This window comes from Coloeus monedula (assembly GCF_965178545.1).
Source record: "Coloeus monedula genome assembly, chromosome: 5".
Taxonomy (NCBI): Eukaryota; Metazoa; Chordata; class Aves; order Passeriformes; family Corvidae; genus Coloeus; species Coloeus monedula.
This window is the reverse complement of record NC_138785.1, coordinates 35,433,820-35,449,233: the sequence shown is the minus strand read 5'-3', so window position 1 is coordinate 35,449,233 and position 15,414 is coordinate 35,433,820. Positions and strand designations below refer to the sequence as shown.

The 15,414-nt window shown below is 36.9% G+C and overlaps 1 protein-coding gene across 4 annotated transcripts in view; it reads right to left on the bottom strand.

Moving 5' to 3' along the window:
* The window catches only part of KLHL2 (kelch like family member 2), a 57,000-nt gene that overhangs the window by 12,313 nt on the left and 29,273 nt on the right, over positions 1-15,414 (bottom strand). For all 4 annotated transcript variants that reach the window (XM_082282454.1, XM_082282456.1, XM_082282457.1 and 1 more), the window contains 2 exons: positions 8,627-8,789; positions 1,012-1,121 (listed from right to left, as the gene is read on the bottom strand). In XM_082282454.1, coding sequence (XP_082138580.1) covers positions 1,012-1,121; positions 8,627-8,789 — 273 coding nt within the window. The remainder of the gene's footprint in view (positions 1-1,011; positions 1,122-8,626; positions 8,790-15,414) is intronic.

Here is a 15,414-nt window from a genome sequence, read left to right as displayed (position 1 = left end):
AGTGACTTCAGAGATACTGAAAACCAGGCAAACAAACAACACAGCAGCAGCACTATTAGTGTCTTCATACTTTTCTTCCTTTCTTGGAGAGTTGACCTGCCACATCACTGTTCAAATGACTTATCACTGAGTCTTACTAGGAGAAGTGATCCCAAGCCTGGTTTTGCCTCCATTGCACAGTAGCTCATCATTCACTAGAGCATTAAAGCCTTAATTATACTCCACAAAAGCAGCATCATGTGTATCTAAGTGATAGATCCAGACCTTCAGGGTATTACAGGAACAAAAGCATAGCTTTGCTAATTGCTGTATAAGCAGATAGCTCTTAGATTCAAAGTTTCAATAAGGCTCTAAAAAGCTTTTAAAAAGCTCAAAATGCATACATCCACAACCTGAAAACCATTAGAGGTTTACAGAGATACCCTGGGCTCACTGAAGAACACAGTATTTCAGAAACGGCTTTAAAAAATTGAGATCTAGGCTAAAGGTGAGCCAACACACATTAAACTCCAGTTAGGTAATACCAAGCTACCTAGCCATCTCTGCAACCCACACTTGTTCAGTTAGGCTAAACAGCTCGCATATACATACAGAGGTTTAATACCTTTGTGGGACTGCTGATGCTAAAGTTAGTAAATGGCATATAATTGCTCTTCAAACTTTGAGTTATTTATCCCTTGGTAAACCAAACTCCTGTGGATGTGACTCAGCATGTGTTCTGGCTGTTCTGCTTGAAGATGAGAAGGAATTTCCATTTAATGTGCTTTTGGTTCTTGTTTTTTTTTTTTTTTTTTCCCCAAAGGGTAATGTGATTTAATACAGTTGAGACTAATTTTCAACATCAGACTGACAAGCTTTTGGGAAAAGTCCTTTAAACTTGAGCACAATACCTGCCTAATTTTGCTACAGAAACACATAACACATCCAAAAAAAGTGTACAAGATCAGTATGAGCAAGCTCGCTCTTTCACATAATAGGATAAAAAGAATAATGGGATACAGATTGTCTTACCTTCTCCTCTGAGGCAATTGTGAGTTTGTCACTGGATATAAGACTGCACACCTGCTCTACGCCAAGATTGAGGTATTCTTCACTAAGTACAACATCGGAAAAGTGCTGTTCTGTTTGGAGGAAAAGAAATATGCTAACATAGAGTGTGACACATATCCAGGGGTATAACAAGCATTAAAGCAGCAGGGGAAAACAGAGGAAAAGGATTCAATATGCATGCTATTTTACCCTATCTAGAAGCAATACACTGACTTAAAACCTCTATAGGTTAAAGCTTGGTCTCACAAATAGCTTTTCTATTTAAAGATTCTTTAACTGAAATATTAAAACACATTATACTAAAACTACTGTAGCAATTTTCAGATGCTTGCTTCATCTCAGTACTTGTCCTTGAGAATTACCTGTGTCTCATTTTGCTAAATTCGTACACAAAAATACAGAAAAAAGACTCCAGAGTCTGTATACTCTGTATGTTGTTGACAAGCATGTTTTAAATTTGTAGTTTGACATGAACAGTGGTTGATTCTTTAGAGCCAACCAGCAATGTCAAACAAGTCCTATTGCATCTCTCAGAGCCTCTCCAAGGTCATAAAAATACTGCATATTGCAATCTCTACAACATGCAGAAGGTATGTAATTTTTCCTAATTTTTTTTAAACGTCAACTTAAATAAAACTGAAAAAATTTAATGTTTCCAAGTCGCCATTCAGTTATCCAGTTGCCCCCTCCCTTCCTTAAAATTGCTTTTTATGGCATTCTTTTGCTTAAAAAGCATTCAGTTAAATTATTTTTCCCCTTCTTCTGCTATTCGTAACAGAGGTTAGAAGGGACAACTGTTATTAAGAACTTAGGAGTTCTCTCAAAATTAGAATAAATTAAAAAGAGGCCAGCAAACGTACTCAAACCAAAGAACATTTTATAGCCTTTTCTATCACTCTGCTAGTACTACTATAACTAAGACTCCATACTTGAGAAACTTGTCTAAGCTGTTTAAAAAAAAAGAATGCTGAATGCCTAAGGTCAAGAAGTCTAATCTTTCAACTTTGCAGGGTACAACAGCTTTTTCAGATGCAATTATCATCAGTACAAGTCCCTCTAATTCTGCAGCACTCTCTTATCATGGACAGGTAGTATTTTCTGCAGTACTTCAGGCAATGGGAAAGAAAGGATGAGAGAAATACTATTGATTTTTATAACATCTCCATTACTTTTCCACTCTTTACAATTCTTTTTGTATCTGTTTGCTTTTCAGACAGGTATGCAGTTTCTCAAGCTAAGTATCTGATGAGTTTTATTGTTTGCAAATAGCAATTGAGAAAGGTAATTTGTATAGATTCGTTTTCCAATAAACTCCAATTTCAGGTGACACAAACCAGTATGCCTGAGCATACTGAGAAGCTGAGTTCAGAAGCAACCAAAAAGGGGAAGCAACACACATTCACATCTCAAAAAAATCTGAGGTTCTGCAGCATTGTTCATCTTTCCTTGAGAAATACGATGCAACAGTGGATCACATCCAACAGGATATATTTCACAAATTAGAAATACCTGGTTGATTTTATGGACTCATATATAACAGCCTTGCTTTTTAAAAGTTGATTTAGATCATGCACTAAGTAGGAAGAGATCCAGCCTCTAAACCAGGAGAGGTAAAAGTTGAGAATTTTCAAAGCAATACAATGAATGTGAGGCTGTCTCCTGTTTTCATGCTAGAAAGAAAACTATAAAAGAAAATCCAAAAAAATAAACAGTACTTGAACCAAAACTGTTTTACTGGATGCCAGCCTCTTAAAGCATAAAACAAGGCACATGGTCAAGAGGAGTGAAAAAAGGAGAAACACTAAACCAAACTACTCAGTCAATAGCTACAGATCCTCAGGTGAACGAATTACAGATAAAAGAGAAATAGAGGAGATTTCTGCATAAATTTTAGTCATCAAAAAAGAGGTAAGGTGAAATAGCTTGTCTTGTAAGAATCAGATCGCTTGTTGTCTTGGAGACCATGGTAACTGATAGATAGATAACATTTGGGAAGAAGCCAATTGCAATTACAGCTACATGGATTATTTACAATAATTAAAAACTGAAAAAGAACAAGGAAATATAAAATCAATTAAATCCACCAAAGGCAATTTATGTAATGCTGGTTCAAGTGTTGAAGACAGAATGCTTCATTTTATATAAAAATTATGCTTATGAAATTCAAACTTTTTGCATCCTTTTAGCAAGAAGGATATCAGCATCTTCGAAATAACATGATTCAGTACTAAAATTTCAAGAAATCACACTTAGATCCTCTTTTCCCAATAACGATGAAAAATAGTACTGGAGGTGTGTGGATTTTTTTGCCTTCTGGGTTAGGATTTGTATTATCTCATATTACTGCTCACATCCTGAAAGCTTTGATAATCTGGAGATACTAACATCAAACATATGATTAAATGTTTAAATATTTCATGCATCTGTCCCCTGTAAAATCTCAAATTATCTTGTTTTTTATTTATTGCATTGGGGAACATACTCCTTTCTTTATGAACATCTCTTAGAGAAGCAAAGAGAGAACTTCCCAGATGGAAGTTTCCATGAGAGAATAAAATAATTATTTTTTCCCAAATCAGAATTTTCCACACAGTATGCAACTTTGACAAATTTGTACTGGAATCCTGCCCCATTTCTTGCCTCTTTACCCAGAAATTGAAGCCAGCTGGCTCCAGAGTCTGGCAGCCTGGAAGCAAGCTGGCTTAGGAGCTGCAGAGGCTTGGCTTCTAAATTCCCGCTTCCTAAGCAAGTAGAGTCCTACTTCTTTATTATCAAGACTAAACTCTGTCTTAAAAAAAAAAAAAAAATCCATTTTAGGACATTTCTAAAATATCTGTTCCAATTGCATATGAAAAACAGATTTTCACATTTTTGCAACTGAGTCAGTTTCTATCTGAATAGCTAAAGAGCTGTCCTTGTGTGCCCTGTGCCAGTAGGATGGGATAAACTAAAAAGTCTTTAACAACACGAAAGGGGCTAGTAACAAAATGTCTGTAAGTACAATAAACAATGCCAGCATGGAGAGCATAGAAAGGAAATGGCAGCTGTAAATGTACCACTTTTTGGTATTTGTTGTTATGAGTCTGGAGCTATGTATATACATGCACAAGCAGCAAAAAGCACTTGACACCTCTTCTATCCAAAAGGCACACAGTCTGGCCAGACAGATATTAACATTAACTTTATATTTTTCAATTACGTAGGAAGGAAAACTACATCTGAAACCTGCACAGGACCTTTTATGCTTTAAACCTTTATGGATTAATTCACAAACACTTTTTCACTCATTTATGTATCTACAGTCAGAACACATCTTCCCAAAGCCACACTAAGGTGTATGGCAAAAAAACTGCCACAGCTTACCAGTGCCAGAATCTACAGCTGGAAAAAGGGAAAACCTGCTCATATTCCCTAGATCTTTTCGTGACAGTAATTGAACATACATTCATGTGTGAAACAAAATATCACAACCAAATATATCGAGTTTCATATCTTTTGTCGGTTTAGTCCAACAACTTGTATTCTACAAAACAAATGATGATCTTTTTTAAAACTAAATGGAGTACCTGCACCTTTCAAGGTGATAATGCTACAAAACCAGCTGCAGCATCCCAGCACTTTCTGTTTCCAGTTCTTTCTGAACTGATAACCTATTGTTTTAGAGCAATGCACAGCATGGGAGCTCTGAAAGATCCAAGCCTTATGGTCACTTAAAAAAAAAAAAGACAGTTTCTCAAGCAGATGAAACAGAAGTATTAGAAAGAATTAGGGTTTTGAAATCACTGCTTCAATTCACAATGTCACATTGTGATTTTTTTTTTTTGCTTGGGACAAAAGGCCTTTGCTAACAGCCTATTTTAAGGCACTATTTTAAGGTCAAACAGGAACCCCAGCTTTGTTGCAGAGGGATAGATGCAAGCTCTGCTAGTTGGAGAACTAGCAGAAGCTAAAACTGCAGAATCACATTTTTAAAAAAAAATCTGATTTATTTGTCAATTTTATGCTTAAATAACTGTTTTTTAGGACACCATGAAATTCACAACAGCCAAGGCAACAGCAGCATAGCAACAGACGTTGCTACTCAGAATAGAATCGTAGAAACGATTCTGACGATGACATCCTTTCCATGCCAGGCATACGGACGTACACAAGAACAGTCTACAGAAGACATGCATGCTTCCAAGTTCCAGGGCTCAAGTTTTAGACTAAGAGCTCCAGAATCAAGCATGCTGTTATCCCACAGTCCAATACAATGCAGCAATTCCTGTATCACAACACACACTAGGAGTCCCTAACAAAAGAATCTTCAATATCTCAGCACAATGCTGAAAGCCAAAAAGGTTCACTGTGCCAAGCCTCAAAGGACACCTCTGCCACAGGCCATCCAAAGTTTCCAAAGCCTGTACTGCCCTATGCAGTGAGTGAAATACATTTTTATTCTTTGGTTAAAACTAAGAAATGTGTCAGGACATACGCACTGAGCAAGGGTCTCTCTAGTCCAAGACAGCACACCCCTCTTCATTTAAAGTTTAAGATTTAAAAATGTATCTTCAGGTTGTACATAACATTACAACACCTATATAATGCACCACTTTCTCAGGAAAAATTGCTCTTTTGTGAACATCCTTTAATGTTCCATAAGACATATTCCAGACTAAAACTGAGGACAGACTAGCAGTGCTCATGCCACATACTCTTGCTGGGAATCCTCTTAAAAAAAGGATGAGAGGCCTCCTCTGTACAGTCTCTGACTGTGCAAGTATAACAAGACCCAGAGCAGGATTGCTTTCTGGAACATCACAAGAACAGGTGGCATCTCCAAGTTGATTTGCAACAGAAGCACATTCCAAGTAACCTGTATCAATTGTCCACTATTTTCAGATCTCTCCATAGGAGTCACAGGTGCATATAAACAACTCTCCTAGAAATCTTGCTCTCTGCTACAAAGGACCAACCTACCATAGGAATATGAAGCTCCAATTTTAATGGAAGTTGTGTTTTCATTCCCACTGGAAGGATGTTCCAGAGTTTCACTTTTCTAATAACTTCTGATCCATTTGCATCCACTTGTTTTTATATTATCATTGTCTATTAGCAGAACTATCTCCCTGCCTCTTTTTTCTAAATCTAAAATAGCAAGTGTAACAAAATGAAGACTGGGAGAAGTTAAAAATCAAAATACTTTTCGTTTTCTCTAGCAGGGAAATATTTTCACTGCTTTTTTCAATCTAATAATCCTTTTCTGTACTCATTCTAATTTCTGGAGCCTTAATCCCAAAATGTGTGCTCTGGGAGTTAAGATGCCTGTGATACAAAGCGAACTCTGAAATGGCACAGCCATGTATTTTTGGCTCAGACTTTTCAGAAAATTTTTTTCAGTTGTAAGAAAGCTGTGACAAAGTACAAAGAGCCATTTGAGATAAGAACGGGGGATAAAAAGAAGCTGTGATGGCTGAGATACAGGCAGCAAGTAGCCTGAAAATTCAAGAGGAAAAACATTGACCTGAAAAGGTACAGAACTGTATGAAAGAAAATCAGGGAGTCAGGAGACAGAAATTCAGCAAGACTGATCATCAGCCAGTTCCAAGGAGAAATGAGGGCCAACACTTCCTCTCTGCATCCTTTTATGAGGAGTACTGAGCATTCTGGTGCTCAGCCTAGCATCTTGTATGTCCCAACTAGGACCAACAAACAGCTTCCCTCCTCTTTTCAACTGCCTGTATTCTGCTTGCAGAGACTCTCTGAGCACAGCAAAGGATGCCTGAACAAAATGACCCAGGGAAGGAGAGTTAACAGGTGGACACAATTCTTGGGGTCTCAAAACCCATTTAACCAATACTGCACTCAAAGTCTTGCCAGGGTCTTAGAATTTATATTTCTAGAAACTAATCTATATAAATATTAGCTTCAGCTACTAAACTGAACAAAGATTGCTTAGAAGTAACTGAAGTAGTTGAGAAGTTTAGTTTAGAAGTGACTAAGGCCCAGTCAGGACAGAAGTTGGAAAAAATAACTTAAAACTCAAAATTAAGCAACAGCTGTATCAAAATGTGTTCCCTAGAACATTAAATATCTGAACATTAACTCCAGTTAATAAATGTGTATCTTGCTTCCTGTTGCACAAAAGGTCAAAAATATAATAGATTTTTGGATTTGATAGTGTATTACTCAAAGACAAAAGGATTTAATTAAAACTTTTGGCATAGATGTCTAAATAGAAATATCACAAAGTCATTCAGTCATGCACACATCACAACTTCTTGAGTAAGGCATGCATTACAAAAGCTAGTACTTTCGAAAACAATCTGAGCAGCTTTTGAATTTTTTTAATTGATATATCAATCATTCCTGATAGAAATACTATAATCTCCCGTGAGTTTAAAAGAAAATCTATACCAGAAAACAGAATTTCTAGGAATGAAGACACCTGAAAACATTCATCAAAGTCCATGCCTTTCTGAGTGCTAAATTTACTCAAGGCAATAAAAAACCTATTATTTGGACCTGAGTTGAAGCACTTAGCGCTCTACTTCAGGAAAATCTTCAATTTTAACTCTGTACTAATTGTTAATGACGCTAATTGGTCACTGTACATTTTAGGAAAGTTATGAAAAGCAATGCAGTCATATGTATTTTTTCCTACAACCTTATCCGAACATTTAATTTTTAATTCTCTTTTTTGTATTGCTCTTCTAAGCCTGAGAGTGCTAGGGATGAAGGAAGGCAGAGCAGAGAGTGGACCTGACTGTGCACCCTGACTATACACAGCATATTTATCTCAAGAGTAAGAACAGAGTGTGCATTGCTTAAAAATCCACTCCACAGATGAAGCAAATACACAGTAGGAGTTGAGCTGGCAGCTTGTCACACAGGCCGGCAGTACTCCAAGAATATGATGACAATACGGGAAGCTTTTGGGGGGAATTTTACAGAAATTGGAGGTGGTTTGGTTACAGAGGAAAGAGAAGGTTAGTACCAAGCATGAAAATAGTTCAGCTACAGAGACAGATGAAATACAAGATTCAAGTGAATGGGACTATAGGTACCCTTTATAGTAAGAAATTTAAAGTCTTGGGCTAGATGAGAAGGATTTTCAGAAGATAAGTTGATAACATAATACCCAACATTACATTTCTTGCTTCTTCCCTAGTATAGTGCAGGGGCTACCCTTCCTCCCAATGCCTTTTTCTTATTTCTTCCTCCATGTAATTCCTACATACTTTGACTTGTGGTAGTTGTCAGAATTTTAATTCTTCTCTCCTGATTTCCTACCCTAAGTGACAGTGCAAAATTTTAAACAGGAAGCTAGCTTCTTTCTGGATTAGAAATGGCTTGGACCCTGCAGAGTCAGAACAGTCTGCGAAGATGATGCTCCATTCAGCTTAAATATAACTGTGGAACAGCCAGCACATTTTATTTCTCTTGAAGACATTCATATCAAATGTAGTTTTCATCAGGAGATACATGTCTGCAATATCCTGGATAAAACTCGGGTTCCTCTGGGTGGGGTTGAGTGGAATGGAACCCATCCACACAGACAGATACCAAGCTGTGTGCTCTGCTAATGATAACTTGCCTGCATATGTGTTGGCCTTGCTCAAGAGATCTGAGCATGCATGCATGTCAGCAAAAGCACGAATTCCCAGGCAGTTGATAGGATGAAGCTGGGATTCCAAAAATTCACAGCAAGTCCTTTTGACATCCTGTAGTTGCAAGAGACCAGCTGCTGGGAGCAGTACCTGAAAGGAGAAACAACAGCTGGTTAATGCCCCAATGCCATTCTGAGCTTATACAAGAGTAACGTCAATATTAAGAAAATAAAATAAACCATTAAAAAAACAAGACTAAAACAGAGAGGAAGATTTCAGCATTATGCAACTGAAGAAGTGAAAACCCAACATGAGCATGATTTTACCTCCCTACAGATACCATTTAAAATAACAAGCAACATCTCTACCATTGTGTTCACTGGGGAAATAATCCCACAAACTATAGCTCTCGCACTTTATTAAACTCTTCCCAATATTCATTCACAAGTTCGCTTCTTACATTGCCCAGCATTTCATAGTTACATCTCATTTCCAAGCCTTCAATGTTAGATATTCTTTAAAAGAAAGCTTTCTAGACCATGATAGAATATGCAAATCTTGTTTGCATGCAAGCACTGGACACTGTACCATTTTTTTTGTTAGCATCAAAAATAAGCATCTTTATGCAAGTGATTCCAGTAAGGACAGAATTCAGCTTCCACAGAAGTCTGTGACCTTCTTGGAAGAATGATAATTCAGGCATGTCTGACAATCAATATAGGCAGGAAAAAATGAAGGAGCATACATTTAACAAGAGTTTGATTTGAATATCAACTGTTAATGAAAGAGACATGAAAAAAAGACACAAATGTGATTGCACTGAAATATACAAACTATTGCTAAGAAAAATACTTAAAAATTAGTTTAAATTTTAGATTATTCTTGAAAATATTAAGTAAGTCTAACTAAGTGGAGAAGTTCTGTATGCAATAAGCATAAAAGTCAGTGTCACAGAATTCAAAACAAATTTAGTAAGCTTAAAGGTTATTAATTACAAGGTTGAAACAGTACAGTGAACTCGTTTTATTTTAGCATATGTTTATGTAAATGTTAAGATAATATTACCAATACAATTTATATTACCAGAACTAGAGTATGATTAGTTATAACACTGAGTAGATAAATTCATTTGATAGTTAATTCTATGATAAGATATAATTATTAACTTACATAGCAAAAATCAATTCTAGAAATCTACTACAAGTATTTATTTACACAACTTGTCCCAATGAAGCAAACATTTCACATCTGCTCAAAAATTCAGTAACTAATTCAAGGACAGTCCTAGATAATTTTAGGCATGTTATCAGTATAGTTGAGCAAATAATTCTGAGAACAGTCCTTGACTGCATAAACAGATCTAGTAGAAAAATATGTAAAATCATCATCAAATCAGAATACAAAATGGAAAGGTGAAATGAGAATGGCATGGAGAAAATAATTTAATATTTGTATGCACAGTCACACTGGCATACTTAAATGAACAGTACAGAAATGTTACAGGAACCAGATCACTCTTCATTATGGGAAATTTATACCAGTTCTTAGATTACTGTAACTGAGCTTGCAAAGTTAGAGATTTCAATACATTTTAGTTATCAGAAAACAAAACATTTAAATCTAAATGTATTTTATACTCTGCTGCTAGAAAGGAAAAGGCAAAGTGCATCAAATTTATCTCATTGAATTACACATTGGGCTTTGGTTACTAGGCAACAAGAGCTGTGATAACATCTAGCTATTTTCATTTGTACCTATAGAACTGTTGGTCCGGAAGCCATAACAACCTCTGTTCAAAAATACAGTACCATCACAGTCAGATTCACTCTGCTGAAGCCAGGGACAGAACTAAAGGGGAAAAAATACCAAAACAACCCAAACTCCCCACAAATCCATAAGAAAAAAAAAAAAAACAAAGAAAAGAAAAAAAAAAGACTACATTAAAATTGCAGTACAGATTAAGTTTAACTGCTGCAGACTCGAAACTGGTCAGTTTTAGCTCAGATTTATTTCCAAAAATAGCCAGTAGAGGGTATCATAACTTTCCTTTAAAGATCAAAAATACTGTAATGCGCATACTGCTTTGTACTGCAAGAAATGCAGAGGTGGAAAAAAAATCTCTGATTGCTCGTTCTATGAAAATGTTTTCTTATCATGGCAATTATTTTTTTTTAAATCAAAGAACACTGAACAGATTATTATTACAGATGGCAAATAAGATATTACGTGTTCTCTTTCTTTGTGTCAAAATTGTGGTGATGAATCTCAGAATGACTGCTAGATTTCCCAGACCAAATGATTTAACCCTTACGAGCCTATGAAGCCTCTTCCCTGGTTATTTCCTTTTGGTTCTCCTTCCTGCAGTGACATGCCTATTCCCAAAGCTCTGTGCACTCACCACGCCAAATACATTTTTCTAACCCCACTGAAACACAAAGGACTGTGACCAAGTGCAAATATTTGTTTTAAAATCTACCTGCAAGGTCACCTGCATAGTCAGGACGGATCCACTTAAGGCCCGGAACTCGACTCCGTGTTTTTACTGGAGTAGAATCAAGCCCTTTTCAATAACTCAACTAGATCATCAACCTGTATCTGAGGCTGCTGGTCTCTCTTGTAGCCCTTCATGTACCTGCCAGGAGTATGTCAGGGCTGAGGGTACTCATGATGCCTGCAGGTTTTCTCCCTCTTTTTTTCCTGGCAGCATTATGACTCTATTCATTTTTGTTCAGCTAGACACATTCACCTCACATGTGCGAAACATTTGTTGAGCTCAGAGGTGAGGAGCAGCTGGTACAGGCAGGCACCTCTCCAGGTGCTCACAGGCCCATCAGCTCACAAGGAACACATTTACAACAGTCCCAAAGAGATCCAGCCTGCCTGACTGATGAACAAACCTCTACAAGGAAAGAAGGCTCAGAGGAGATGGGCAAGGGTAATGAACTCGGAGAAGAAAAACAAGAATGAGCATCTAGCTGTATAAAGAAAACCGAACTTATCTCCACAGGAGGGGGAATGGAGGGTGACTTTTGCTTTAGATATATGGCTGTATAGTAAGTCATCAGGTTATGCAAACAGCCTCTTCTAAAATAATTAGTAGCACATAAGGTCTTCCCCAGCTAGCCAGGCCAGTAGGGGGAGAAGTACGTACGTGACACGGCTCAGTCCCACAAAAGTGTAAAACTGAAAAACCAACAGAAGGAGCTCTCAAGAGAGCAATAGGCTCGAGAGGGCTTTAGCCCACACACTCCTTCCTGGTGAACTAGAGATGCCCACCATCCTGACAGTGGGCATATGAAGATCAGTAATGGGAATCACTTCTTCACAGTGATCTAAATGTGTATTTCAACTGCTATATCATGCTTGTGTTGTGATTTCAGCATATTGGAGTATGTCTCTACTAAATCAAAACATAACACTACATAGTACTAAGTATCTTCAAAACAGCAAATTTCATGGCAAACATTTTAAACCCCCCTCATGGACTATCCAGAAGAAGCTGGTCAGAGCAGCTGCCCTGGAGTACCTCCATACCAGGCAAGGGTGTTCATCCTGCCTGGGGGCTGCTAGATGACCTGACAGGCACAGCCCCTTGATTGGTAGCACTTCTTGAACACACAAGGTTTTAGTAACTCTCCTGCTAGTTGAGAAAGGGGGAACAAGTCCAGTGGAAGGAGCCACCAAGATGATCAGAAGGTTGGAGCATGTGATAATACAAGGAGAAGCTAAGAAAACTGAGTTTGTTCAGCCATGAAAGAAAAAAAGGGCGACTTTATAACAGTCCACAGCTACCTAATGTGAGCTTAGAGAAGAGTGAGCCAGACTGCTCTTGAAAATGAATAGCAGTAGGACAAGGAAAAGTAGGAACATAGGAAAATCTGACTGGAAGAAAAGGAGTTAGGTTGATTTTTCTTTTTTGTGTTGTGTTTTGCTGGGTATTTTTTAAATCATGAGGCTCGTTAAGCCCCAGAACAGGTTGCCCCACCCAGCTGCAGAATCTCCATTCCAGAAAGATATTAAAAATTCAGTGAACAGGCCTCTCAACCTGCTTTTAAAAAGCTCAGTGAAAAGTAGAATTTAAACTGATTAAAGCTTTCTGCCTGTTAATTTAAATAAATTTTATCCAGTAATTTTATATCTGTCCAAGCTGTCTTCTTTGTACTCCTTTTTGTACCATTAGGTTCTCCTAGACAGACCATATTGTGATACCTGACATATGAAGATGCTTAAGACAATATTTTCATCTCTACTACTTTTAAATTTCTTGTAACCTTCTTAAAATTTCTGCCAGGAATATTTGCTCAAATTCAAATTGATACCTACCAAAATCACATTAAGATCAGTATAATGTCAATAGGAAAGTAGTGAAAGATCGTATTTTTTGAAAATGTTTTGAAAACAAGATCCCACAACATAAACCCAAAAATTTCTCAGAACACTGAAGCACTTTTCAAGCAAATAAGCCAATAAAAATGAGAGCAGCATATGCCAAGAGAATTGAATAATGTGCTGTCTAAAATAGAAAAATTCCATTCTCTACTGCACAGAAAGAAAATAGATCTGTAACATTAGGAAAGACACTAATCTAGGAAAGCAGATGCATGAGAATCCAAACACGCTACAACATAGAAGCACACAGAACAGCAAGTTACATCCTTGCTAGTCACAGATACTGCATATTTTCAGATATGACATTAAAATGAAATAAATTTCAGAGAACAGCAGTTATGTTAATGCCTGTAATAAAAAAACTTGAGGAAATAGATTAACGTTTAACATTTATTTCTTCTAGATAACTATTTCAGCAAAATAAGCTCCTTAATTTGCTGTTTACATTATCATAGCATAGGGAAGAAGAAATTAACATAGTGGTTAAAGATAATCCAAATTATCTTATTTTTTTACTCTCATCTACATGCATCTGTGCTGTAATTAAAACGGTGGTTTGCAACTGAAGTGTAGTCTAAATTCTAGTGAAATCATTCAGCATGGCATTGAAATTATGCTATTTGGGAGTATGCATACAAAAACACTAAAATAGACACAAATATTTTAAGGCATCTGTGGGATAAAATATGGAAGTTTCAATTTTGGAAACGTCAACCCTGCCTGAATTTCTGTATGAACAACATGTGCATGCTAAGCGCAGTGTTCCAGTGTTAAAATACAAAACTAAGAGGGTGCACTGGAGTTAAAGATGTGCATGACCTGCAAGTTTAGAACATGATGACATGCACATTATGAAGGATACCTTCTGGATATCTTAACATCCTCAAGGCTATTGCACAATGAAGACAGGGATGTATTAATTTTTCCTTTAGCTTAATGAGCCCCATAAAAATAAAAATCAGGTGCAGATGGCAGTTTCGTAGTATCACAGGAAGGAATCAGCCTGCTAATCACGAAACAGTCCTATTACTTCACATTCCCTCTGTACTAGATACAAACTGGTAGAGCACCACTTCAGTAGAAAATAATAAAATAATCATGAAAATGCAGTATTTTAAATGATTGACATGATCTACAAAATACTAAGCAGCTCCCAACTTGGAAATCAGTGTGACAGATTAAAATGGAGTATAAAGAAAAAGTAACTGGTTTACATATCTGCTTTTTAACTTGCATCATAATCTTAAGTGTACTTAAGAGTCCACTTCACTTAGTGACATGCAATTGATAAGAAGTAACCAATATGCTCAAAAAGTAGCTTTTGAAGAGATACCACCTTGGAAGATTAGTCTGAATGAACTACAAATTGTTAATTAAAACATTAGGTACAGAGGTGGGTTTTCTGGATTTTTCTTGGGGTTTTTTTGAAGGGGATAGGTGTAGAAGTTTTGAGAGGGATTTGGGATGTAGTTAGTGATTGCTGATGTGCAGAAACAAGATTCATGAAGCAAATGAAATAACAGAAGAGCCATTTATTCAAGTATTACACCATAATGGGTGATGTCCATCTGGTCTATAAGGGAGAACCATGCAGTCTTGCTTGGCTTCAGGGTTCTCCTACATCTTCTCTACCAGAACAGTGCCTTAACCACCACATTAAAGTGCATTTTGGCATAAGCTTTCAAACAAGAGAGACAGATTGATTTCCTAGTCTGATGGTTATTTTTGTTAACAGTCAGAAGCTTAGCCTTTCAAATCCCTTTCTTCTCTTAGAAGATACTGGCAACAGAAATGAAACATTCTCTCACTTGGAGTAAAACATCTTGAACCTAAAATAATTTTAGTCAGAATTTTAGATTTTTCTTTCAGTGAAAAAAATTGTAGACATTTTGATTTGATAGGAACAAGGTTCTTGATTTGAAGTTTGGCCACTAAATTTAAGTATGTATATAGTAAGTAATCTAAAATGAAAGCTCAGAATCCTTCATCATACTTTAATTAATTCAGTGTTTAGAAGATTACACAGCTGCATAAAAACACCTTCATATTTTCTTAGGGACAGCATAATTTAAACAAGACTAACTCAAGTCTGAACAAAGCCACTTCTGATATTGTGTCATTCAGGAACTGGACAATTTGTTCTTTAATTATGGCAGCTGAAGTGCTACCCTGTCAAATAATATACATAGCTACCCTGCAAAAGGATTAGAAGAAGCTGAAAAGATGAAGTAGGCAGGATAACATAACTCGCACTACACGGTCTGCTCTCTTCCCGTAAAGGCTGACCCACATAAAGAATCGCTGCATCAGCTGACGCTCTGAGATTCCAGCGAGCTTCAGCCACAGGACTGAACTGCAGCATCTCACACCTCCAGCACCAGGCCAC